The sequence below is a fragment of the Primulina eburnea genome, chromosome 3 (genome assembly GCF_022965805.1).
Source record: "Primulina eburnea isolate SZY01 chromosome 3, ASM2296580v1, whole genome shotgun sequence".
Lineage (NCBI taxonomy): Eukaryota > Viridiplantae > Streptophyta > Magnoliopsida > Lamiales > Gesneriaceae > Primulina > Primulina eburnea.
In genome coordinates, this window is record NC_133103.1 from 7,777,043 (window position 1) to 7,804,066 (window position 27,024).

The 27,024-nt window shown below is 40.2% G+C and overlaps 4 protein-coding genes across 4 annotated transcripts; all 4 read right to left on the reverse strand.

Moving 5' to 3' along the window:
* Positions 1-734: 734 nt before the first annotated feature.
* On the reverse strand, positions 735-1,581 carry LOC140828703 (RNA-binding protein involved in heterochromatin assembly dri1-like). Its single transcript, XM_073191623.1, has 3 exons — positions 1,246-1,581; positions 879-949; positions 735-748 (listed from the first exon to the last, which is right to left on the reverse strand). The coding sequence occupies exons 1-3, from the start codon at positions 1,569-1,571 to the stop codon at positions 735-737; spliced, it is 411 nt and encodes a 136-aa protein (XP_073047724.1). The 5' UTR covers positions 1,572-1,581.
* A 2,985-nt stretch (positions 1,582-4,566) lies between these two features.
* LOC140828153 (RNA-binding protein involved in heterochromatin assembly dri1-like) lies at positions 4,567-6,569 on the reverse strand. The gene is made up of 4 exons (XM_073191138.1): positions 6,392-6,569; positions 5,646-5,978; positions 4,889-4,959; positions 4,567-4,737 (listed from the first exon to the last, which is right to left on the reverse strand). Exons 2-4 carry the CDS (start codon positions 5,969-5,971, stop codon positions 4,724-4,726), a joined length of 411 nt encoding a protein of 136 aa, XP_073047239.1. The 5' UTR covers positions 5,972-5,978; positions 6,392-6,569; the 3' UTR covers positions 4,567-4,723.
* A 3,809-nt stretch (positions 6,570-10,378) lies between these two features.
* On the reverse strand, positions 10,379-12,588 carry LOC140828154 (glucan endo-1,3-beta-glucosidase 8). Its single transcript, XM_073191140.1, has 2 exons — positions 11,919-12,588; positions 10,379-11,647 (listed from the first exon to the last, which is right to left on the reverse strand). The coding sequence occupies exons 1-2, from the start codon at positions 12,284-12,286 to the stop codon at positions 10,522-10,524; spliced, it is 1,494 nt and encodes a 497-aa protein (XP_073047241.1). The 5' UTR covers positions 12,287-12,588; the 3' UTR covers positions 10,379-10,521.
* A 9,879-nt stretch (positions 12,589-22,467) lies between these two features.
* Positions 22,468-26,932, reverse strand: LOC140828704 (uncharacterized). The gene is made up of 2 exons (XM_073191624.1): positions 22,649-26,932; positions 22,468-22,533 (listed from the first exon to the last, which is right to left on the reverse strand). Exons 1-2 carry the CDS (start codon positions 26,930-26,932, stop codon positions 22,468-22,470), a joined length of 4,350 nt encoding a protein of 1,449 aa, XP_073047725.1.
* Positions 26,933-27,024: the final 92 nt, after the last annotated feature.

The following is a 27,024-nucleotide window of genomic DNA, read 5'->3' on the forward strand; positions in this document are numbered from 1 at the left end:
AAAAATTACATATAAAAACTCAAATATTCATGAAAAAAAATGAATGAAAACAAAATACTTGGAATTTTTTTTAATTTTTTCAGCAACTTTATTTGATATTTCTTTGGTAAATTTTATTAAAGACCATCTAACTTTCATTCTAAAAGTAGTTAATTTTCCTTTATGGAGCGTTCATCTGGTTCGTATCTCATTCAATATACAACGGTGCTTGTCCAATATTTCTTGTTTGCTTCACTTCTCCATTGAACTATATTTTTCTGGAGATTCCATGAATCTCGATTTCTTATTAATCTTTTGACTCATAATATATGATAGAGCCTTTTATTTGCACGTGTCGAGATGACCCAAACACAATTTCTAATATCATATGGTACAATGTACATATATATATATATATATATATATATGCTCTAATTTTTTTAACAAATTAAATTAGAGGAAACAAAATTATAAAAAAATATATTTAAATAACCCAGAAAAATAAACAATTAATACTAAGTTGAATTGGAAGGTACATAGTTGCTAAGAGCATCTCTCAATTCCAAGTAAACTAAGAGCATCTCTCAATTCCAAGTAAACTTGATTGGAAAAATGTTACAAAGAAATAATTTAAAAAAAATGCATGTTACACATGTGGAGCTCTTTCGTTAGCTTTATTTATTCATGGAAAAAGGAAAATATTACATATTGCATCACTCATAGGGTTAAAACCCTTTTTTGATCATTAGTTTCTCTTAGACTGCTCCTCCTGTAAGGGGGACAAAATAATATATGAAATATTAATCACAATGAGAAATAAGTAACTATGAGAAAAATTAATTAATGGTACACAAGTTATTGTATGAAAATATTACGATAAGTGTAAGAGAGATACATACCAAAATCTCTAGGTGTCTTGCATTTATAGCACTCCATCCTGCTAGCATAATTATGCATGCCACATCCAAGTCTGGCCAACATTAATCATGTCAGCCAGAAATAAACAATGCATAATTATATTTAACACAGTACGATCCAATGAATGAATCTTTTGAATTTTCCACTCTCTTTTTTAACTCAGAGATATCTTTTTTTTAAGTACATATATATATACACTGATGGAGTAGTGGCTAGCTAGCCAATTCAGTGTGGCTAGTCACGGTTTTTGAATTTAAAGCATGAATAATATTAGGATCAGTTATTGCAACCTGCATCGATCTAAAGGAAAACATGCATTAATTAATCCCTTGTTTCTTTGAAACAAACCTGGTGCAAATCCAATCTCCACTTTTCCAACCAGGGATGTCATCATATGCATAACCGGCAGATGCTATCATTCCGGCCCCATAACCGCAGTAGTCCTTCAGTGCACCGCATCGATAGCAGCTCGTTCGACTGGCATAGTTGTGTGCAACGCAATTCAGACCACCACAATACCAATCTCCAGGCATCAGCTCGGTTCTCTGTATTGTGTACGAGGAAACTTCGGCTGCAGTAGCATTCTTGGGGCATCTACATCGTTGGCAAGGGTCTCGTTTCTTGAAGTTGAGGTGCTGGCATGCGGGACACAACCAATCTCCTTCCTTGTTCATTGTGTGTCTAATATTTATGAAGAGTGCAAAGTTATTAGCAACACTAAGAATGTAGTAAATTGAATAGAGTGTACGTATATATATATACACACACAAATAGTTCTAACAAATCTGCATTATGTGAATCATGATGTTTAAAGTATGATGGCAATAATCAAGCTGCGAAACGAATGAGGACGCGCATAACTCTATCCTTGATTCTTAAAGTTTTTGAAATTCGAGATTATTATATTTAAAGTACATGTCCGTCTTATATAACACTATTTTGTCACACAAACGGCACGAAAGAAGCCTAATTAACATGCACAAGGGAAAGATGGTAAAAAGTAGTGGACATTTTGGTGGTTAGACCTTTCCTTGGTTTCATGTTTTGATCTTTGGATCTGGTGACATGAGGAGAGACGGTAAAAGTAGCGGACGACATTTTGGTGCGCATTGGTAGAAGATCAAGAAGTTACAAAAAATTAAGTCAATTATTATACATATTTTCCCATGATTCCCTATGCATCATTACTGAGAAGATTGAATTTTTTTGTTCCGCATTTCTATTCCAATTTCTTGCAGGCATTACGAGGGGAAGACATTACTTGAGTGGAGGAGGTAAATTTTTATTAGAATTTGAGGGTGATGAATACAGATGATGCCCCCGTTAAGTTTCTATGTATGTCTATATTCAATGGGGCTCGAATTCGAAATAACATTTTTGTGTATATCAAGAATGTTTATTTGGTTTTGGTGGTGCTGTAGTTGAGTTAATGCAGAAGAAACCAAGTTATTAATTACTAAGAAAAATATAAGCCAATTACTAATTACATGTCCAATTTTGTTTGTTTTTTCTCTCTCAAGTATTATATATATTTTTTGTAAATGAAAAGATGGTGATCAATAAGCTGAAAAGATATCAAATAAAAACACGAACTAAAACAATTTACTAGGATCAAATATTTTTTTATATATACTGATTTTGCCTAACTCTAGATAAAATCTCTGTTTTCTCCGTAGATTTAATCAACATGCTGCAAATGAATCAATCCTAGGCTTGCTGATGAGTAGGCTTATGTGGTTTCAGGTAAAATTTTAGTGAAAAAAACCAGAGAGAATCAATTCCATTTCACACAACACCACCATTAATTGTTACTTTGCATGCATGGTCAGGTAAAATATTCCTTCTTTTTCATCCAATAATTCAATATTCATTCAAAGTTGGGTCACTACAATATATAATTAAATACGCACACACATATATATATTAATATTAATTATATATATGTCCAACTAATTCGTCATCATGTTCGCATGCATGTACGGAATGTATCCATCTGCATATTTTATGAATCAATCCACAGTAATATTGCATGCATCCTCAACCAACACGCTTATATATATATATATATATATATATATATATATATATATATATATATATATATATATATATATATATATATATATATATATATATATATATATATATATATAGAGGGTTGTTACCCTGCACCCCAGGGGTGCAGGGTAACATGGGCGCCAGTTGGATGCGCATAACGTAACAACGTTTAGCGACGGTTTCTGAGATTCCGTCGCTACTCGCGACGGTTTACAGTAATCCGTCGTCACTAGCGACGGCTAATGTAAACCGTCGCTAAACACCAATTTTTTTTTTAAAAAAAACTGACACAGAGGCGGCCTCACAATGGAAAGGGTGTTAAATAGGTGTTACACCCCATTCTGGATGCTCTTATGGACGTGATTTTGTATCCATACTGTAGATAAATTGAGATCAATCAACAGAATGTAAAATTTCCAAGATGTGCAGGGTATTTGAAGGTAAATCTTGTGTTTGAAAAATCAAACACTGAAGCTGTTGGATATAAAATCCGGTTTCGGTTGGTGTCCTATCAATCTTTAACAGCCAATAGAAAAAGTAGATTTACAAATTTTACCGAACAATGAAACACCTTGCACATCTTGGAAATTTTGAATTCTGTTGTTTGATCTCAATTTATCTACAGTATGGATACAAAATCACTTTCATAAGAGCACCCACAATGGGGTGTTAACACCCCTCTCTATTGTGAGTGGGCGTTTGTGTCAGTTTTTTTTTAAAAAAATTGGACAATTAGCGACGGTTTATTACAAACCGTTGCTAGTAGCGACGGATTTAAAAAACCATCGCTCTTGGCGACGGAGTCATAAAACCGTCGCTAAACGTGGCGCCCAGCTGGCTCTGGCGCCCATGTTACCCTGCACCCCTGGGGTGCAGGGTAACAACCCTCATATATATATATGTATATATATATATATATCAGTTTCGGACAAACAGACAACCAATTAATGGGAGGCCGAGAGGGGAATCATATCGTCTTAAAAGAGAGCTAGACTTCAAATTTAATACATAATTTTTTGGGGAAATTATGAATTTAGTCATATATTTTTGTTTATTTGTCTTTTTGGTTATCCAAATTGTCAAATTTCAATTTTAATAATGTTTTTTCCGATTTTTGGCTACTTTGTTCTTTTTTCATTAGAAATAATGAGTAGTAATCGCACACGTAAGTAGCATAAGCACTACATTAGTGTCACATTATAGACATATCGAAAAAATGATCAAAATTGTAATAATAATAATAATAATAATAATAAACAAACAAAGATAACAATAATTTGACTGAAATTTGATAATATAGAAGACTAAAATCGTAAAAAAATATATATATATAACCAAAATTGTAATTTTCTTTAATTTTTTTAGCCCTCTAATTATGTCAGAATCATCGTTGTTCATCCATCTCGTCTCTTCTCATCCCCAGTCCCCTCCTATAATATTGCGGGAGCATCTGGTTCTTATCTACTCTATTATTAAAATCTTGATTCATTCAATATACAACGATGCTTTTCCATTTCTTGTTTGCTTCAAAACTACAGTGACTTACTGATCAATTAAACTATACGTTTTTAGAGATTATCACGTGAATAAAAAATGAATCACAAATTTAATTTCTAATATTATAAAATATCAATTTATATAAAATTTTAACAATGTTACACATATTGGCTGGGCTATTCCCTTAGCTTAACACATTCTTGCAAATAATAATTATAAATTTTTGCATCAGACATAGGGATTAACGTACACCTCTTTCCTTTAATTTCCCTCACTCGGCTCCTCCTGCAAATTAAAGGAAAATAAAAAGAATAAATTATACAATATATTTTTTATTATTTAATTAAAATGTGAAGCAAGTAACTTTGCAAATTAACGCATAAATATAAATTATAAGGGTTCGGACAAAAAGGAATACGCTAGCTTAATTAATTACCAAAATCTCTGGGTTTCTTGCATTTATAGCAATCCATCCTGCTAGCATAATTGTGCATGCCACATCCAAACCTGGCCAACATTAATCATGTCGGATAGAAATAAACTTTACACGACATCCTTTTAAATATGCTCATTAATTCACTTAAATAAGTATGCATGCTACGATTTAATCAATTCGTCTTAAAAAGTTGACATTTCGTTGAAAACTTTCAAAATATGATTTAATGGCCATCTCGGGCCCAACCGGCCAAGTAGTAAGCTCACGCAAACGCTATTTTACACCATAAACTCCGCAACAAATTATTTCACGTTCGTTCCCCTTTCACGTATAATTAACTCAAATTGCTTCAATAGTCTATTATGTTGTATCGTGTTGTGAACAAATTCAAACAGCTACCACAAAAAAGAAATGTGGGGATGAGCTACCACAGTCATGATCTAAGAAAAATCCGCCATTTGATTAGAATTTGTTTATAATTACCGCATGATCTTCTGTGACATTTCTTATAATGTTCTTTATTACATTAACAATTGTTTGTCGTCACATGCAGGGACGGAGCCAATGGGGGCGGATGGGTGCGACTGCCCCCTCAATTTTTAAATTTTATTGACTATATATGGAGCTAAAAATAATTATATTTTTTCACTTTACTTCCTGATGTATGTTTGCTCTTACCCTCCTAAATATTATGATCCTGCATCAATTATTGCAACGTGCGAACACATGCAATGGTTCCTTGTTTCTTTGAACAAACCTGGTGCAAATCCAATCTCCGTTTTTCCAACCAGGAATGGCATCATATGCATAACCTGCAGATGCCATCATTCCTGCCCCACAACCGAAGTACTCCTTCGTTGCACAGCATCGATAGCAGCTCATTCGACTGGCATAGTTGTGCGCACCGCAATTCAAACCTCCACAATACCAATCTCCAGGCATCAGTTCAGTCCTCTGTATTGAGTAAGAGGAAACTTCGGCTGATGTGGCGTGCTTGGGGCAGCTACATCGTTGGCATATGTCTCGTTTCTTGAAGTTGATGTACTGGCATGCGGGACACATCCAATCTCCTTGCTTATTCATCGTGTCTCTAATATTTTATGGCGGGCGCAAAATTAGAAACACATGTAGCAAATTGAATAGAAAGTATATATCCATATTGTTGTTCTAAAAAATCTCCATGCATTATGTGAATATATGATGTTTAAGGGATGATGGAAATAATTACGCTTCAAAATGAATGACAAAAACTCAAAATATATTAGCTTATACGACGAATTTGACTATTTTCCCTTTACATTATTACATATGACATGAAAATTTGGTGTGAACTTTATTGGTTCATAGAAAATATAGCAATAGGGTAATGCTATCTTTGAATCTTAAGTTTGATTAGTTAATTTAAGTCACATTTCCAATAGATACAACATTATTTTGTCTATCAAACAATATCCAAGAAACCTAACATGCATAAGAGAAAAAAGCCGATAAACATGGTCTCACCTTGGAAGAAATCGAAACACTCGACTCTAGAATTCGGAGTACCCCTGCTGGAAGTGTTTGCTAGGGTTGTCTGAAATTGGTGATTTTTGAAAAAATGTGTCGACGCAGGTTTAAATACTAACGAGTCCTCCTTTTTATGGGACCCTAAACTTTCTTTTTGAGCTAAAATGGTTTCCTGATTTCAAAAGAGAATCTAAAAAGATTTTGATTGTTAGACCTCCATCTGCCTTCATATATTTTGAGTTGGGGACATGAAGATCAGAGGGTAAAAGCAGTGAACTCTTTAGCGTGAATTGGTAGAAGAAAGAAGTTACAAAAAATAAGTCAATTATTATACCTTTTTCCATGATTCCCTTTGCATTATTACTGAAAAGATTTGAAAATTTTGTTCGATCTGTACGTATTCTGTTCCCATTTCTACGCGAGGAATATTGTTAATTTGCGAGGTTTTGGAAGGAAATTTTTATAAGAGTTGAGGGCGTTTCTTGTCATGTTCTTGGGAAAATTACAAAATTCGTCCTGTTAGTAACAATAACCGAAGACATGTTAGTATACGATGATGTTACGTCCATGATATCCGATATCACACCAAGATTGCTGTGAAAAATTATTAAAAGTTAAAAAATAAACAACTTATTACACTAAAATGAGATTTTTTTATGGGCCAATTAAAAACCACGACAAACCAATTTTTTGGCCAATTTTGCTAATTATTCCGTATGTTTTGTTATTTAGTTACTCCCATTAATTATATAGTAACAGTCAGGGATCTAGGATGTGGACACTGGGGGGGCCACTTAATTTATTTTGCGATGGATTTTTCACAAAACCGTCGCTATATGGCGACGTTTTAATAACCTGTCGCAAAATTTGCGACGGTTTTAGTTACACCCGTCGCTAAAAAAATTTTTTAAAATTTTTTGGGAGGGGCCGCTTAGTTTATGTTACGACTGTTTTTTCAATAACCGTCGCTATATGGCGACGGTTTTTGCAACAACCGTCGCTAAAATTTTTTTTTAAAATTTTTTGGGGGGGCCTTGGCCCCCGTTCGCCCTACACTAAATCCGCCCCTGGTAACAGTCTAACAGATACTTTCATCTGTTTCATATATGCATGTGTTTTTATTTACCTAACAAGGATATCATATGTAAAAGCAATTTGGATCGTGGATCATGGTCGATCAATTGTACGGTACACCGTGTTCTCGAATTCGAGCTCGGCTGGATTGTACCCCTGCCTCTAGGTGCATAAAATTGTCTCTTGAATTACGTTTGTAAAAAAAAAAGTCAATTAGTAATCATGATTTTAAATAATATTATGTATCCTATATTTTAAATTTTTTATAAATTCAGAAGTATAAAAGAAGGATAGAGAAACGTGTAGTGACTTTTAAAATTTAGTAAAGTGAAAACGTAAGGTGGTACCATAAAATGAATCGATCCCAATAATTGAGCTTGATCGCGAGTACGCGGTTCAGGTAATAAACTTCTGGTAGAAAAATTAAACGAAAGAGAGAATCAATTCCATTTTCATATATACACCACACCGCCATTGATGAATATATAGTACCCTTGCTACTTTGCATGCACGATCAGGTAAATATTCCTTCTTTTTCTTCCAATAATTCAATATCCATTTGAAAATGGACAGGGATTATATATTATTATGCCAATATGCCTCCAACTCATTCGTTACGGTATTCAAAAAAATTAAAAATAAATTAACGTGTTTATAAGAAATCCAAATGCAAACTAATTTACACATCTTCCCAGAAATCCAGCTAGTTTTTTTTTTATAGGAAAAATCTACATTAACATTAATTCAGTTACATTAATAGCAACGTCCACGATTCCGGTAGGGGTGGCCGGGGGTTTCACATTCTTGTTTTACTTTGTTTATACCCCTAGTCTTCATGCTGGGGGACATGAGAGTCACGCCCCAAAACAAAAGCAAATCAAAGAATGTTTCCTGCCACTTGGATATTCCGATCGTTTTAAACGTAGTTTTTAAAAACCTCGTTATTTCAAATAATGGTCCCTTTAACAATCCTCACTAATTAACCATTGGTCCTATTTACATATCTTATTTGTAGTCATAGGAAAACCTTGGGTTGACCCGGGATTCACATGACAATTAAGCTCAAGACGAATATAAATAAATATCATCAGCATTGTCTGGTATCATATCAATAATACTCAGAGCCATGTCTTCCCCTCTAGCGAAAAACGACTAAAATAAGTTAAAAAAAACTTATATATTAGAACTTAATTTTGACTAAGGAAACAAAAAAACATTAAATAAGCCAACTTAATTATGGGATGGACGTTTTTCCCATTTTTTAGATGTTAAATAAATTTTATTGTGATTTTCTTTTTTACAAGTCTTCATGGTACCAACATGCATGACTTCCCCCGTCCATGAATTTCATGCCAAACAAAAAAAAAAAAATTCTTTTAACTGTCCCATGAAAATCTTTTTGACTGTAATAAAGGGGATGCAAAGTGCTGACATAGTAGCCAAAGATTGATAAGAACGAATCCTAAGAACACGCTGCTAATTGTTTTTTTAACAGAGACACTGATTTAATATTCCGCGTTGTTTCATCTTTATTCGGGGAGAGGTGAATATTTTGTAAAGGGAACTAGTCCCCCTCAATAATGCACTATATATCAAGAATCCACATCCTAAGAAGTGATGCAGAAAATGGTCACTGCTTTTGCAATTATGGTATATTCCAACTAACTAATTGATGAATTGGCACAACAAACCGTGTAAAAGGCGTGTAAAAATTGGTGAGCATTATGATGAGATTCCGAGAGGAGAATCCGATAGAACGGGAAAAATTATAATTTTTATCATCTAACTTGTTTTGTCCGGTAAATTGGCTTTTTTTGTTTTATAGTTATTTTTCATTGTAATCTCTGAAGTGACATTTGACTCATTAACATTAATGTCTAACGTCACATGAGCATTTATAATGAAAAAGAATGAAAGTGAAAATTAAGAAAAATTTACTGAACTAATTAAATTTGGAGTAGGTTTCTTGTGAAACGGTCTTACGAATCTTAATCTGTGAGACGAGTCAACTTTACCGATATTCACATTAAAAAGTAATACTCTTAGCATAAAAAATAATATTTTTTCATGAATGACCCAAATAAAAAATTCGACTCACAAAATACGACCCGCGAGACTGTTTCACATAAGTTTTTGCCTTATATCTGCAACTCGAAAACATTAAGAAACTAAAGTTCAAAATGCCCAATAATTACAGTTATTTACTGAATTGTGGTTCTCAGAATTTATTTTTATTTACACTTTTAAATATTTAAAAAACACAAATAAAGAAATAAGCAAAATAAATAAAAGTTTCTTACACAACATCATATAAAGTGAGTCCAACTAATATTATACTAAATACCAAACTAGAGAAATGATATCAACTCAAATATTTTTATTTCAAATCCCAATATTTAATAAGATCGAATCTTTGTTATAATTCTTTTTACTTTTGAAATAAATTAAAAGTTTAGTTTAAATACATTATGTTAATATTTTAGTTTAAATACATGTTTTTAATTATCTTTTTTTCACCTTATGTTATAACTTGATTTTGATTCTTATTCTTTTCGACCAGAAGAGTTTTGATTCTCTGATTTACAATCTGTAATTTTGAACCCTTATAATCCCTGACGTCACAAATCTCTATCTTTTATAAGAACTAACAGAAAAAGATATATATATATATATATGCGTGTTCAATTCCCCACAAAATCTGGTACTTAATTAAATTGGGTAATTTTATTTTTAGTTCCTATTATCCGTTTTCCATTAAGATTTAACTATGAATTAATATTAATTGGTGATTAAATACGTCTAAAAATCGTAATCAAGTAACTCAAGTGCACTAGCTAGTATATGGAAAACTTGAAAGCAAAATTAGAAAAATATCATCAGCCATACTAAGTTCATGTTAAACTGAGGAGCTCTGAAAATTCTGAATCACATTCATTGTTTAGCAAAAAGGAAGATCAAATATCCGACACACACATAACTTTGATCTTGAGATATTTCAATGTACACATGTTAGAAAGTTGTTTCCACCCTATGTTTAAATGAAAAGTGCATGCCTAAGACACAAGAAGCAAAAACACTATGAATCCTTCAACGATCCCAAGCAAGATATTAACCAACCTCTTATGCACCACAAACACTGAATTCCCATCAGCAATCATAACCGGAAACTGACACTTATCATCCGAAGGATCAATGTCCGTGGTCATACCCAAACCCGCGAAATCACAATCCCATTCATTCTGATTCTTGAATTGATAGTACATGTTAAAAGCATAAGAAGCATTTCCTTGTACGCTCAAGTGGTTACACGAAGAACCGTAGCCTAAAGCCGTGCAATCGGATAAACCACAGGCATAATCAATGTTTTGAGCCAAATCTTGATCCGTATCCTTAACATGAGGGTTTAAGACACACCACCTTCTTAACATATATCTCACGTCTTGTACCGCGGCTAAACCTTTGTTTCCTTGATAACCCCACAAGTCCAACTCGTATTTCGGCTTCCCGTCGAATTCGAATATTCCCCAATGCCTCTCAAAGCTTCCGGGCTCTATGCTTTTTGTGTTCTCGTCGATAAGGCTAAACAAGTAGACGTTTAACTTTCCTTTCCTGGCCGGTGTTCCCTCTTCACTCAAAGCATGCTGGATCAACCCTTGGTTGAATCTTTTCGCGTTTTGAACATTCGCGTGCTTGTCACCATCGGTTGGCCACCCTACTTCTCCGATTATGATTTTCATGTCAGGGTATCCTGCTTTAGTCATGGCCCAAACTAAAGTATCGAAATTTGCATCGAACACATTCGTGTAAACGTACTCTCCATCTTTGATCGGTTTATTCGATCCATCGAAAAAAGCAAACTCCAGAGGGAAGTAGGAGTTCCCATAGAGACTTAAAAAGGGATAGATGTTCACCACAAATGGTGCATCGTTAGAGTACAAATATTGGATGATTTGAACTGTGAGATCGCGTATTTCGGGCCTAAAGTCACCAGCAGAAGGAACTTGATTCGACTCGGGCGAGTAGTATACATCAGCATTAAATGGGACAGTTGCTTTGATTTGTGAACCCAGCCCGGCCCGGTTAATCGCCTCCTGTATGTTTTTCAGTGCCGGGAATGTGTGTGGAAGGTATGTGTCGTTGTAAGTTTTGAGAAAAGGCTCATTCCCCACAGCTACATATCTGCAAGAATTTTTCCATGAAAAATCCCAGAAAATTAGAAAAGAAATGGAGAAAAATGATTGGAAAACACGTTGAAATTTTGTAGCTTTCCCAAGAAAAGAGGAAAAAGCTAAAGAAAAGGGAGAATTTGGCAAGAATATCACTTTGAAAACGAAATTAAATTTCTGAATCATTATTTAGGCCCCCTTAAATAAAACTGCTAACTCCACAATATCCGATTTTTATGGGTGCTAAACAAAAGAATACTTGCAGAGGATTGAGCAAACAAAACCTGATATTGACTCCTCCGGGATATGCATATGCAGTGAGATTTGCTTCAACCCAAGAAGCCGCCGCCCCATAGTGCAGGCTCATCTCTTTGAGCATGTAATTTGGCACAGCGAGCATGACTTGAATATCCGTCCCACATAATGCTTGCAATATCGTGTCATCCGCCTCGAATAGCTTCACCTTATCGAACCCATTTTCTTTTAGCATTTCGACCACGCTTCGCGCAGGTAACTGATGAGTCGCCATGGTACCCCAATTCACTCCCATGCTACTACTTGCCAGTTTAGCCATGCCCCAGACCATGATCATGATATACAACAAAATCAACCGATTCTTGTTCTCGTAAATCTGCAAGTGTTCTCCCTCCATTACATATAAAAATCCTTGATATATATGCCTGTCTATAAACACACACGTATATATATATATTCTACTTGTTCTTAGACAAATTCCGCAAGTTGAAACTTGAAAGCTCTAAGGTTCTTGACAATACTCGTAAATTTATTTTTCTTGGTGGGATTTTCACGTCTCTTTCCTCACAAATTCTTGGTTTCTTGACTTTGAAATAGAGAAAGGGTGGGTTTTGTAAACATGAGGAAGATTGACCACAAGACAGTATAAAGAATGGGAGAGAATAAAAAAGGAAAACATAACAGATTGGCTCTTTATTCTGTTATTCAGTTATGTCCGTAGACTCACACTAAAGTGAAGGAAGTGTAGTCTCCAGTCTTTTGAGTAAAATAATAATGGACTACTACTTTTTACTCTGTTAAAAACTTGCCACATATATGTTTATCCAAACTCATCTTTGGGTTAAACCACAATCTGAGTAATAGGGATGTTTTATTTCGCCTTATTTAGTATATGTATGAAATTTACCTTTGTTTTAGTCTGCAGCTACAATAAGATAAAACAAAGCTTTTTCAAAAAAACAAAACAAAACAAAATAAAGCAAAATCTTTGAAAATGAATTTTTGTCATTCTAGTTTGTCATAATCAGTTGTATCCTGACAAAAATTTGCAACGAAGGTCAGTGGACGTAGTTCGGTCTGTTTTTAGAGCCAACCACTATTTTTTCATATGACTTTAAGGTATTTCACGGAACTCATTTGTGCTAAGTATTTGATAAAATTAACTCAGTTTATATACTGTCGAATTACCCAAATTATAGGAATGAAAAGTGTGATAGTTTTTTTAGAGTATGTCTTTGTGAGACGTTTGTGTCAACCTACTGATATTCACAATAAAAAGTAATACCCTTAGCATAAAAAGTAATATTTTTTTCATTAATGACCCAAATAAAAGATCCCTCTCACAAAATACGACCCCTGAGACCGTCTCACACAAGTTTTTACCTAGTTTTAATATGTTTTCTCCTTTCAGCAACATTCGTCTCATCCTCTGGATCATTAGAAAAGACCGATCATATATATAAAGATAAAGATTAGATCACAAGGATAGCCCCACTAATTTCAAAGATTTTTAACTTAAAAATAATTTTTGTGTACGTACTCGATTCAATTCTTAATTAACACCCTTTATGAATAATTGTGTGATGAAAAATAACTTTAATCAAAATAATAAACTTTAAACAAGTAAAATAAATTATTCTTTACAAATAAATTCTGAATCATTCACAGAAGATAATGCATGCATTCAAAATGTATACTTTCCAGCCAAAATCTACGTGTTACATCGGGTGCAACCTTCCTTTGTGTCTTTAATTTTACTTTTTTATACAAAGTTTGAGCCTTTTTCGCCTTTTCCAATCGTCAGACACAAGTTTTCTCAAAGCCATGTTGCAATTCCAGTTAAGGACTCTTATCTTCAAAATTCTAACTTTTAACAAAAGCAACTCAACTCTAGATTTAAGCTTGGGATATTCGGATTAACAATACTAAAATCAAATAGGCGATATTATATTCTGAAAAATTTAGGAATAAAATTTCCATGACATTAAATCTCATACTGTTAGAAATCAAAAGTTTAGTCTGTTTCAAAGAGATGAAAAAGCATTCTTATTACATAATTAAAACTAGCTAGTGGGCCGATCGCATGTGACCCGTATAAAAAATGGAGAAGGAAGTAATTTTTTTTGTTTTAAAATGAAAGTTATCCATTTTTCAAATTGAAATGATATGTGAGAAAATATATATGATGAAAAGATAAAAGCGGAATATGGATAATTAAAAATTATTTTTTGAATTATAAAAAATAATTCTGCCAAATATATCAAACGTTGTTTACTCTATATGTTGAATGTAATAATTGTCTCTGTTGGTCAAAGTAATCGAAATGTGGTAATTTAGATGTTGTATGATTTAAAAGATTTGAATTGTACCGTTACCACCATCTATATTTTGGTAAGACAGAAATCGCTCGGTCTTAAAATTGGTATCAAAACCAACATGTTCGATTCTCACTGATTATAAGAAATGCAATTATTGGGAGGAAAATTGTAGGATACAATAATTGTCCTTACTGTTTAGAGCAATCGAAACTTTGTACTTGAGTTGTTGTACGGTTGAAAAGATTTGAGTTGCATTGTTACCATCAGCTATAAATTTTGATAAAATGACAAACGCTCGATTCTACAATAAATGATGATTAAATCTAATTAATAGTATATAGATGGTAGATAATGGAAAAATGCAATTTTGATCCTTTATATGTGTTTTTTTACGATTTTGATCATATATGTAATCAAATTTCAATCTTTGTTTGTTTGTTTTTTTTTTTTTTTTTGCTGTTTTAATTTTTTTTTTATTAGACTTTGATGTTGTGTTGGCATGTATAAACCCACATCAGTACTAATAAGAAAAAATGACAAAAATTGCTGAAAATTTAATATACATGCATGACTAAAACTTAAGTCAGATAATTTAAATGATCAAAATCATAAAAAAAATACAAATATACAGAAAAATATTGAAACTAATTAAAATACACAACACCAGAAATATAGCAACTTAATACATGTTTCAGGTTCAATAGGTGTAGAAAAAAATGGCACTTATCAATAGGCGAAAATGATGTCCTTAACGGTTTCTTAAAGCTTAACCCGAGGCATGATAGACTCGTACACGATGGCTTTCTCGGTTTCTTTCTTTCTTTATTTTGAGCTAAAAGAGGGGTTTGTTATTATCGAGTCTCAAACCTGAAAACTCATGGCAATTAATTTGGGTGGTGCCTGCAGATTGGCTCCTTTATATTTTTGGGGGAGACATTTAGCCTTTCCAAAATGTGAACGAAGAGCTTTAAAATAACAAAACTTACGAGGGAAGGGATTCCATCACTGATTGTTTGGGTAATTGTAAACAAATGATGACTCGATAGGATATAATTAGTTAATTGTCTGGTTTGAATGATTGACGGCAATACTAAATCTAAAATATTGTATAAAGTGGTTATAAATTTTTCTCCATCAACTTTTGTTATGTGTTATTTCGTTAAGGTTATACAACACATCCAGCTGAAACAGGCAAGTACGAGATTATCCATTAATGCCATCGTCCTCAAATGCCCACACGCAAAATCAACCTTTTATTTTCTATTTGTCAAATGGTTTTAGTTCACTAAAATCTAAAGGAAAAAAAATGCTAGTAATCTAACTCAGTGAAAAAAAATTACATTTTTAGTTATGTAGCTTGAATTTTGTTATTTTTTTATTTTGGTCATGATATTAGTCAATTCACGATTTTGTTCAACTAATCTGCACATTTTTTTAAAAAAAAATATGTTTTTCACCAGGGTCCTGATGTGGCATCGAGACGACACATAAAAATGTCGGAGGTCATGTCATCATTTTTCAACGTCTCATCGGCACTCTGGTAAAAAAGACTAAAATTGAAAAAATTAGTGAAATATAATTGTGAATTATCCGATAATATGCCCAGAATTGAAAATTGTGTAAATTACCGAACCAACAATGTAATTTTCCCCCTCGTTTTGGGTTAGTCCATTGAGTATTCAAAATTTGATATATAATTTTGATTAATCTTTTAGTCACATTTCACTGAAGTGGTGATGTATCACCAGAAAATACTAATGTGAAACCAAAAATTGTTGATGTTTCGCTTGAAAATGCTGGTATGTGAACACGCCATGTTAGCAAATTCATGAATCAAAATAGCCCAAAATTAAAATTAGTTAATTATAGCAAAGTTTGATGAGTTATGGACCAAAAACTTTTTTTTTTAAAAAAAAAAGACAAGTTAATGAGAAAAAAAATTTAAAAGAAAAAATTTCATTTCCCAAATTTTAAATTTTTTTGCATATCATTATTTCGATTTTGCACTAGTGGTAATAGTATAATATGGTGCATGGACCCCAAGTTGTTCCAAAATTACTGCCTTAATACAAAACAAATCCTTCAATTCGAAGGATTAAAGACGGTGTCCAATTTATGATGTTTAGATAGATAATTAAGTTTCGCCATCTGATATCGCTGAAATCGGTGATGCTAGCTGGGAGGTCAGATCCCTGCTTGGAGAGCTCGGATAAAACCTTTGAACGCTGTCTGGGAGGTCGGAACTTCACCTTGGGAGCTCGGATCAGACACCTCGAAATCCAGAAACACAAACAAGAGTGTTAGAAGGGGGCCGGAAGGTTGTTCCGGCGTAGCCCCTCCGACGCTCAAGTCAGAAAACTGAGAGAGAAAACTGGGTGTGCAAAGAGAATGTGAAAAGTATGAAGAAGAAGTAGTGTTTTAAAGTTAACGAAACCTGTTATTTATAGGTGAACCGCAGAGTCCTAGTTTTGGTAGGTTTCGATCTTGAGAATCTTCGGAAGATTTGATTAGATCTTCACCCAGATTTGATTTAGATATCGTTAGATTTAATTCAGATCTTTAATGGGCTTTACTTTTCTGGGCTTTGATCTCTGCGGGCTACGCGCTTAATATCTGAGTAAGGGCTCTCGTAGGCATGAGCCCACGAGACGATAGGACCTCATGGGACCTCGGCTCGGGAGCTCGGCCGAGGGTTTCCGATCGTCCCGATAATACCTTCTTGGAGGTCGGCTCGGGAGGTCGGCCAAAGAGCTCGGCCAGGGAGGTCGGCTGACCTTTCCAATCGCTGGAAATTCCGATATGGGAGGTCGGCCAGAGATGACCTCCCGGATGACCTTAAGCTTCCTTCCGAATGCATGCTGGGCTTTGCTCTGAGATGGGCTATCGGGAGCGGGCCGAGCCCATCCTCCATCCGGGGGTATCACGAGTCCCCCCCTCGAGTCGAGCTGACGTTGAAAACCAGAAGCTCGTAGTGGCGTGAGCTCCCGGTTGCCCATGGTTATTTTGAGCTCAAGATCATTGAATCGTGCTGTATGACTGAGCGGCTGGATGAGCTGACGTCACAAACCGGAGGCTCATAGTTGCCTGATCTTGGTGGTCTTTGGCTGGACTGAGCTTAGAAGCTATTTGGCTATGCTGGCCTTCCGTGACAACATGTCAGTATGTCCTGATGTGATCGGCAAATCCTCTAGTCGAGCTGAGTCTTGGGCTTCCTCGACCGTCCTGGGCTATCCGATGAGCTCCCCTACTTACTCCGTTATGCCATAAAAGGCTATTCATTGCGCTGATCGGAAATATTCTTATGGGGCTGAGCTGAGACCACCGGTTCCGAGCTACACTGAATTATCCATTTATGACGTCTGCTGAGCTTGTGAAAAGCTGAGGCGTTCCACTATTAATTTTGCAGGTTCCCGACCTGAATACGAACCGACACTGCCACCTGTCAAGCCAAAAGTTGGTTGTACGATCTTCGAGAACATCCTAGCCGCCCACGTCACCCGAAATCAACGGTCCGATCTCCTCAAGGTCCCTCTATAAATACCATCTCAAACCCCACTTAGTCACTCTTACGCTTGGATTTCTTCACCTCGGCTCCGACCCTCCACGCAATCTTCTCATTTTCCAACTCTCTGCCTTATTCCCCGACCTTCCGTAGGTACTGCTATCATGGTTTCCCCACACCCCTCTTCCTTGTCGACCTCCGAGGGGATATTCCGTGAGGTGGATCAGTACGACCCCCTCACGGAAGTCGCTTCGGGATCAGGTGGGTGTCCTGAGACTGAGGGGGTGAGCTCCCGCCTCGTTCCTGATGATGATGGGGCAGCCCTGAATCAGCTCAGTCTCAGTTATCCAGAGGAGCCAATCAGGACGTCCGACCCCTGGTTCGAGCTCCACCCTTCGTGGCTGGATACCTCGGATGAGCTCCGCATCCGAGCTATCTCGTGCGCCCCTGCCGATTATGATTTCATATTCCCTCACTCTGAGGAGCGAGCCAACAATCCCCCTCCTGGCTACTATACCTTCTATCAGGACCAATTAGAGGCTGGCCTTCGATTTCCACTTCCTTCTTTCTTTCAGCAGCTCAGCCAGTTTTACCAAATCCACCTCGGCCAATTCACTCCCAATGCTTTCCGTACCTTGTGCAATTATGTAGTTCTTTTCAAAGCCTTGGGCTATGAAGTCGACCCTCTTTCCTTCTCCCACTTCTACCTCCCTAAGAGGTCAGAGGAGGGCCCCTTTTATTTCTCAGCTCGGCCTAATTGTCAGTTTTTTGAGGGGGCCCCGAGCTCTAACAAACACTGGAAAAACCATTTTTTCTTTGTTCAGCCCTCCGATCAGTGGGACATCTGTTCTCAGTGGAGGGTTTCTCTTCCTGAGCTCCCATGCCCCCTCTCGGGCTTTCGTAAGAGCAGCACCTTTCTCGGGCCATTCGAGGCGATCAGGGGTCGGCGTTTCCATACACCCACTCTCTTAGCCGAGGACCTCTTGAGTTATTATGGGCTCAGCTCGGCCAAGATCACATCCCAAGGCAACGAGGGTATGGAACTTTAGCCCGACCCCTGCTGATCCCCTCACACACACATTTTTTTTTTTTTTTTTTTTTTTACTAACCTGAGCCACTGCTTTTGTCTCAGCTGCTAGAGTCATGAATGCCCTTATCAAAAAGGCTGAAGCCCGGAGGCAACAGAAGGCCAGCTCGGCCGGTGCAGACAAAGGCAAAGCCGTGGTTGCTGAGGTCAACGCGGAGGAGGTTACTGTTGCTTCCATTGCTGAGACTCAAGTGGTTCCTCCGAGCTCCTCTCGGAAACGCCGAGCTCCCGAGACCCCCCGTTCTCATGGGCAATCTGGAAGCAGCGGGGAGCTCGGTCATGTTCAAACTGAAGCCCTGCCCCTTCGGCAGGTGAGGTCAGATACCTCTTCACAAGTTCTCCGTTGTCGTTCCAATCTGTACGATATGTATCGGGAGGACCTGCGTATTGTTGGGGCAGGGCCATCCCCTCTGGCTGGGGCCCTTCTCCGGGACATCGCCTCGAAGGCCGACGCGGAGTTCTTGGATGGGCTGAACTGGGCTGAGCTTACCAGGAGGTCCACCAGCGCCAGTGCCGAGGTAAGTAAACTCAGCTTGTTTCTTTATGCCACTTAAACTTGGCTAACATTTTTCTAATGCAGGCCGCTCTGCTGAATGCCGAGGTGGCTTTCAGGGCCAATAATATCCGGAAGCAGTCTTCCAGGGAGGCGAGGTCCTTCCAATCTACCTCGGCCGATCTGGAGAGCAAACTTGCTGCCCTTACGGAGGCCTTGGATAAGGAACGGGCCAACTCGGCGAGGAGGGAGGCCGACATGAGGGAGGGCTTTGTTGCCGAGACCAGGAAGCTGAAGAACGAGCTGCGCTTGACTGAGGTTCGTCTAGATGCTGCTCAGGAGGAGACAAAGGCCGTTAAGGAGGAACTTAACGTAGCTCAGCAGGAGATCGTTTCAGCCCAGGCTGACCTTGCCAACGGGACTGAGGTCTTCAAAGAGGCTTTTTTGAAGTCGGAGGAGTTTCTGGACGTCATTGCTGAAAAGGCCCTCAACTTCATCTACGTGGGTTTTGATGGTGCGGTGGCCCAATTCAAAGATGCTGGATATCCTCCTGAGGGGACCTCTGCCGATTTTTTGGATGCTAAGAAGGTCGTGGAGAACCTCCCTCCCGATGTATGAGCAGCGGTCCTCCCCCTAGCTGTATTAGTTTCGGGAATTTAATTTATATATGAGTGTATTATGCCTTCATCCTTCACACCGGGTCAGCTTCTCGTATTTAGGTCAGCACCCAAAGCAATAACCTAACTCACGCTAAAAGAGGTCGGCTGGGCTCTTGGAGCTCGGCTAAATACTTGAACAAAACAATAAACCAAACAATAAACCGAGAACGCACTGAGAGGTCGGCTGAGCTCTCGAGCTCGGCCGAACACTTAACAAAATAACAAGCCGGTGAGATCACCCTGAGAGAGGTCGGCTGGGCCTTTGGAGCTCGGCCGAACACTTAACAAAATAACAAGCCGGTGAGATCACCCTGAGAGAGGTCGGCTGGGCCTTTAGAGCTCGGCCAAACATTAACAAAATAATAAACCGATGAGGTCGCACTGAGAGAGGTCGGCTGGGCCTTTGGAGCTCGGCCGAACACTTAACCATAACTTTGGACTGTAAAATTTATGCCGAGCTGAGGTGAGCTGAGAGGCTCCTGAACTAATCGAGGATTAGGACCCTTCATCATACTTGGCGTGACCAAGATGAGGTGAGCTCTGGGCTCCTGAACTGGCTGAGGGTGAAAACCCTTCTCATACTTGGCGTGACCAAGATGAGGTGAGCTCTGGGCTCCTGATCTGGCTGAGGGTAAAAACCCTTCTCATACTTGGCGTGACCAAGATGAGGTGAGCTCTGGGCTCCTGAACTGGCTGAGGGTGAAAACCCTTCTCATACTTGGCGTGACCAAGATGAGGTGAGCTCTGGGCTCCTGATCTGGCTGAGGGTGAAAACCCTTCTCATACTTGGCGTGACCAAGATGAGGTGAGCTCTGGGCTCCTGATCTGACTGAGGGTGAAAACCCTTCTCATACTTGGCGTGACCAAGATGAGGTGAGCTCTGGGCTCCTGATCTGGCTGAGGGTGAAAACCCTTCTCATACTTGGCGTGACCAAGATGAGGTGAGCTCTGGGCTCCTGAACTGGCTGAGGGTGAAAACCCTTCTCATACTTGGCGTGACCAAGATGAGGTGAGCTCTGGGCTCCTGATCTGGCTGAGGGTGAAAACCCTTCTCATACTTGGCGTGACCAAGATGAGGTGAGCTCTGGGCTCCTGATCTGACTGAGGGTGAAAACCCTTCTCATACTTGGCGTGACCAAGATGAGGTGAGCTCTGGGCTCCTGAACTGGCTGAGGGTGAAAACCCTTCTCATACTTGGCGTGACCAAGATGAGGTGAGCTCTGGGCTTCTGATCTGACTGAGGGTGAAAACCCTTCTCATACTTGGCGTGACCAAGATGAGGTGAGCTCTGGGCTCCTGATCTGGCTGAGGGTGAAAACCCTTCTCATACTTGGCGTAACCAAGATGAGGTGAGCTCTGGGCTCCTGAACTGAATGAGGGTGAAAACCCTTCTCATACTTGGCGTGACCAAGATGAGGTGAGCTCTGGGCTCCTGAACTGAATGAGGGTGAAAACCCTTCTCATACTTGGCGTGACCAAGATGAGGTGAGCTCTGGGCTCCTGATCTGACTGAGGGTGAAAACCCTTATCTGCAATAATAATAATTTCTAACAAAAATGCATAATTTTATTAATGTATCTGAATAAAGCATCAAGACCTGACGTCCTTGCATCGAAAGTAAATGACAAAAAAAACTAAAGCTTCTAGCAATATCTAAGCATAATATTTGCGAAGGTGATAAGCATTCCACGGCCTCTTCAATTTCTTCCCTGTCCAGTCTTCTAAGTAGTAGGCACCCGAGCTGAGCTTTTCCACCACTTTAAAAGGCCCTTCCCATTTCGGATCGAGCTTTCCGACCTTCTCTTCCTGAACCTTCTTAAAGACCAAGTCTCCCACCTGGAAGCTCCTCTGAATGACCCTTTTGTTGTAGGACTGGGCTATGCGTCTCTTGTAAGCTTCCATTCTTATGGCCGCGGCTTCTCTTTTTTCTTCCACGAAATCCAAGTCTGCTGCTCGTCTCTCATTGTTTTGCTCATCATAGCATGTGACGCGAGGTGTTTCTTCACCGATCTCCGCCGGAAGCACGGCTTCATTTCCATAGACTAGGCTGAAAGGCGTCTCCCCCGTGCCTATTTTTGGGGTGGTCCTGTATGACCAAAGCACGCTGGGGAGTTCCTCCACCCAATTACCTTTCGCGCTCCCGAGTCTGGTCTTCAGGCTCTGCACTAAGGATCTGTTGGTGACCTCCACTTGGCCATTGCATTGAGGGTAGGCCACGGAGGTAAAGTGCTGCTGGATCTTCATCTCTTTACACCAGGCTTGGATCCGGCTTCCTTGAAATTGCCTTCCGTTGTCGGATATCAACTTCCTCGGGACCCCAAACCTGCAGACGATGTTCTTCCAGAGAAATTTGAGTACCTCATTTTCAGTTATCTTAGCCAAAGCCTCAGCCTCTACCCACTTTGAGAAGTAATCTATGGCCACGAGCAAGAATTTTTTCTGGGCTGGGGCCGGGGGAAAAGGTCCTACAATGTCGATCCCCCATTGGTCGAACGGGCAGGCCGCCACAATACTCTTCATCAGGGCAGCTGGTTGATGTTGGAGCTTACCATGACGTTGACAGCTGTCGCATGAGATGACGATGGCTAGAGCATCTTTTAACATAGTGGGCCAAAAATATCCGGCCAAGAGTGCCTTTCGTGCTAGAAAGTAAGATCCCAAGTGATTCCCGCAGCAGCCTCCATGAATCTCTCTTAGTACATAGTTAGATTGCTTGGGACCCAAACACTTGAGAAGAGGCCGAAAGGCTGACCTCTTGTAAAGAGTTCCGTTGACCATTACAAACCGAAGGCTTCTTCGCTTCATCCTGTAAGCCTTCTTCGGATCTTCAGGGAGCACCCCATCTTTCATGTAATCTAATAACTCGGCGCGCCAGTCATTGTCTTCGTGCTCAGGAGAGGGGTAGTGCACAGAAGGGTTTAGTTCTACTTGGACCACCACCTCTCTTGATTTCCAGCTGTGAAGTGAGCTCGCTATTTTTGCAAGGGAGTCGGCTCCCTCATTCTCCTCCCTGGGGATCTGCTTAAAAACCAGTTCTGTAAAGAGTTCCTTAGCTGCTTCCACGGCTTTTACGTATTCTATCAATCTCTCATTCTTGGTGTCATAGGATCCATTCATTTGGTGGGCCACCAGCTGAGAATCAGAGAAGATGTGGACCCGAGCTGCTCCGACCTGCCGTGCTGCTCTTAGACCTGCTAAGACCGCCTCGTATTCTGCCTCATTGTTGGATGCCCTAAAGTCTAGTCTCACGGCTAACTTTAGTTCATCCCCTTTTGGAGAGATCAATAACACACCAACTCCGCTGCCTTCATTGGTGGATGAGCCATCCACATAGACCTTCCAAAGGTCTTCAATCTCCACATGCAAAGTCTCAGCCAGGAAATCAGCCAAGGCCTGTGCTTTGATTGCGGTCCGAGGTCCATATTGAATGTCATATTCTCCCAGTTCCGTGGTCCACTTTACCAATCTTCCTGAGATATCAGCATGAGTCATTATCTTTCCGAGAGGGCTGTTAGTGAGGACCATAATGGGATGAGACAAAAAGTATGGTCTCAGTCTCCGGGCCGTGGTGATCAAGGCCAAAGCAAGTTTTTCCACTGTCGTATATCTGAGCTCAGCTCCTTTGAGTGCATGGGATATATAGTATACGGGATTCTGCTCGGTGCCCTTTTGTCTGACCAGGACTGAGCTCACGGCTGCTTCGGTGGCTGATAGATAAACATACAACTGCTCCCCTATTGATGGCTTTGCTAGTATCGGAAGCTCAGCCAGATATGTCTTCAGGTCTTCGAATGCCTTTGCGCACTCTTCATCCCATTCAAATTTCTTGGCCTTTCTGAGGACTCGGAAGAAAGGAAGACTCCGGTGTGCCGCCCTCGAAATGAATCGTGATAAAGCTGCGATTCTTCCGGCAAGCTTCTGGACCTCTTGGAGATTCCCAGGAGGTGACATGGATTGGATGGCCTTTACCTTCTCGGGGTTGGCTTCAATCCCCCTTTCTGTTACCATATATCCCAGGAACTTTCCGCTTTTGACCCCAAAAGTGCACTTCTGTGGGTTTAGCTTTAACCCATAAGACCTCAGAGTGGCAAAGGTCTCACGGAGGTCGGCTATGAGGTCCGCCGAATTCTTGGATTTTACCAAAATATCATCCACGTAGACCTCCACATTCCTTCCTATCTGATTTGAGAAAACTTTATCCATGAGCCTCTGATAAGTAGCCCCTGCATTTTTTAGCCCAAAAGGCATTACCACATAACAGAATGTTCCTTCAGAGGTGATGAAGCTTACTTTATCCTGATCTTCCCTTGCTAGGGGTATCTGGTGGTACCCCTGATAAGCATCCATTAGACATAGATATTGGTGACCCGAGGTGGAGTCCACCAACTGATCAATCCTTGGTAAGGGGTAGCAGTCTTTCGGGCAAGCTTTATTAAGATCTCTGAAGTCGACGCACATTCTCCATTTTCCCGAGCTCTTGGGGACCAGAACAACATTTGATAGCCATGTTGGGAAAAAGATCTCCCTAATGTGTCCTGCCTTAAGGAGCTCGTCTACCTGTTCTTTTATTACCTTATCTTTCTCGGGGCCAAAGTGCCTCTTCTTCTGTTTGACTGGTCGGGCTTCGGGAAGAGTGTTGAGGTGGTGTTTCATTATCCCGGGGCTGATCCCCCGAAGCTCTTGTGGAGACCAAGCAAATACATCAATGTTAGTTTTCAAACAGGCCAGCAGATCATGCTTGGTTTCGGGATCAAGATCAGCCGCCACCCTGACACTCCGCTGGACCCCTATTTCTACCGTTTCTGGCTCCTCTTCTGAGGTGAGCTGAACCTCTCTTCTGGAGGTCATATTTGGTTGGGCCACAATCATCCCTACCTCTGTCCGAGATCTTTTGACTTCTTGCCTTACCTCATCCACATAGCATCGTCGAGAGGATTTCTGATCCCCCCCGACGACTCCTACTTCATTCCCCACAGGATATTTCAGCTTTTGATGATAGGTAGAGCTTACAGCTCGGAATTCGGCCAGGGCAGGTCGGCCAAGTATTCCGTTGTAGGAAGAGGGGGCATCCACCACAGTAAAACATGTCATTTTTGTGATGCGGTGAGGTCCCGCCCCTAGGGATAAGGGGAGCATGATTTGCCCCACAGTTTGGACCGCATGTCCTGTGAAGCCGAATAAAGGCGTAGAGATGTGATCAAACTCGAAACCTTCCACTTTCATTTGGTCTAGGGTTCTTTTGAAAAGAACGTTAACTGAGCTTCCGGTGTCAACAAAAATTCTTGCGACGTCATAGTTGGCGATAGTAAGAGTGACTAGTAAGGCGTCGTTATGAGGTGCCATAACACCTTTCATATCATCCGGCCCGAAGCCAATGACGGGGTCGTCTTTGGGGGTCAGGTCTAACCCCAAACTTTCCAATCTCCGACCATGAGCTTTACGAGCCCTGCCCGAATCTCCGTCGGTGGCACCACCCGTTATCATGTGAATCACTCCTCTGGTCGGATCATTAGCAATCTGCTGGACCTGAGGGCCTTGATGTCGCGGGGGGTCATCTCGACCCCCGCGGTTGGGTCGGTTCTCCCGGGGTTGTGGCCTCTGATTAACCCCAGGAGGTCCCCGATCCCTTCGCTCATCTCGATATCTTCCTTCTGATCGAGCTAGGAGGTTCTTCATGTGAGGGTCTCTTTGCATGATTCTTTGGACCTCTTCCCCCAATCTCTGGCAATCATTGGTGACGTGACCGTACTCTTGATGGAACTCACAAAACTTATCTGAGGGAGGTAAACGCGGCCCTTTCTCGGCTTGTTTCGGTCGCTCCAGCTTTCTTCTTTCTTCACAAATGGCCATAGCTCTTTCCAAGCTCATTGCCAACGGGGCATAAGGGAAAGGCCCAGGACCTCGGCTCCGTTCCTCTGTTCTTTCTGCAGGCCTCTTCCTACTTGGTTCCACTTTCTCTTTCCCCTTATTTTTATCATCGGGTCGGATATCCACTCGCCTTTGCCTTTGTGCATCCTCAAGATTCACGTACTTCTCGGCTCGGCTCAGGAGCTCATCATAACTTTGAGGGGGTTTTTTGACCAAGGAATTGAAAAATTGTCCCCCTCGGAGCCCTTGCGTGAAAGCATTTACCAAGGTTTCTGTTGCTGCAGCTGGGACCTCCAAGGCCGCACTGTTGAATCGTCTAATGAAGTCCCTCAGCGAATCTGTATCTCCTTGTTTCAAATTGAATAGGCCCAATGAGGTTTTCAAGTATTTTTTACTTGTAGCATACTGGTTTATGAATAGGGTGCTGAATTCTCGAAAGCTGGTAATGGAATGTGGTGGGAGCAAATCGAACCACCTCTGGGCGGGTCCCACTAGGGTGGTAAGGAAGACCCGGCATTTGACCCCATCTGAGTATCGGTGAAGCAAAGCAGAATTATTGAACCTTCCAAGGTGTTCTTCGGGGTCAGTACTTCCATCATAATCCTTGACGGTTGGTTGGCGGAAATTAACGGGGAGGTCTTCATTCAGTATCTCGAGGGAGAGTGGACTTTCTCTGTCCAATACGGGAGGTCGGCCCCCCATTCGCCTGCCAAGCCTCCTGACTTCCTCCCAAATGGCTTCCATATGCTCAGGAAGAGGGGGAGGAAGAGGAGGTTGTTGTGGCGGTGGTGATGGAGTGCGATTTCGACGGAGGGCCTCATTCACAGACGTGTTGATCAACTGGGCCAATTGGTCTAGACTAAGATCAGCCACACCTCTGCCTTGGCCACCTCCGGGACCTCGGTTACCATCTGCATGGGCCTGGTTGCCACCTCTGGGACCTCGGTTGCCATCTGCATGGCCCTGGTTGCCACCTCCGGGACCTCGGTTACCATCTGCATGGCCCTGGTTGCCACCTCTGGGACCTCGGTTGCCATCTGCATGGCCCTGGTTGCCACCTCCCGGACCTCGGTTGCCACGCGCAGGGCCTGTTCTTACACCTGTTCGTCCCCACATGTCTACGTCTTCTCAGTATATTCCCACAGACGGCGCCAATTGATATCGCTGAAATCGGTGATGCTAGCTGGGAGGTCAGATCCCTGCTTGGA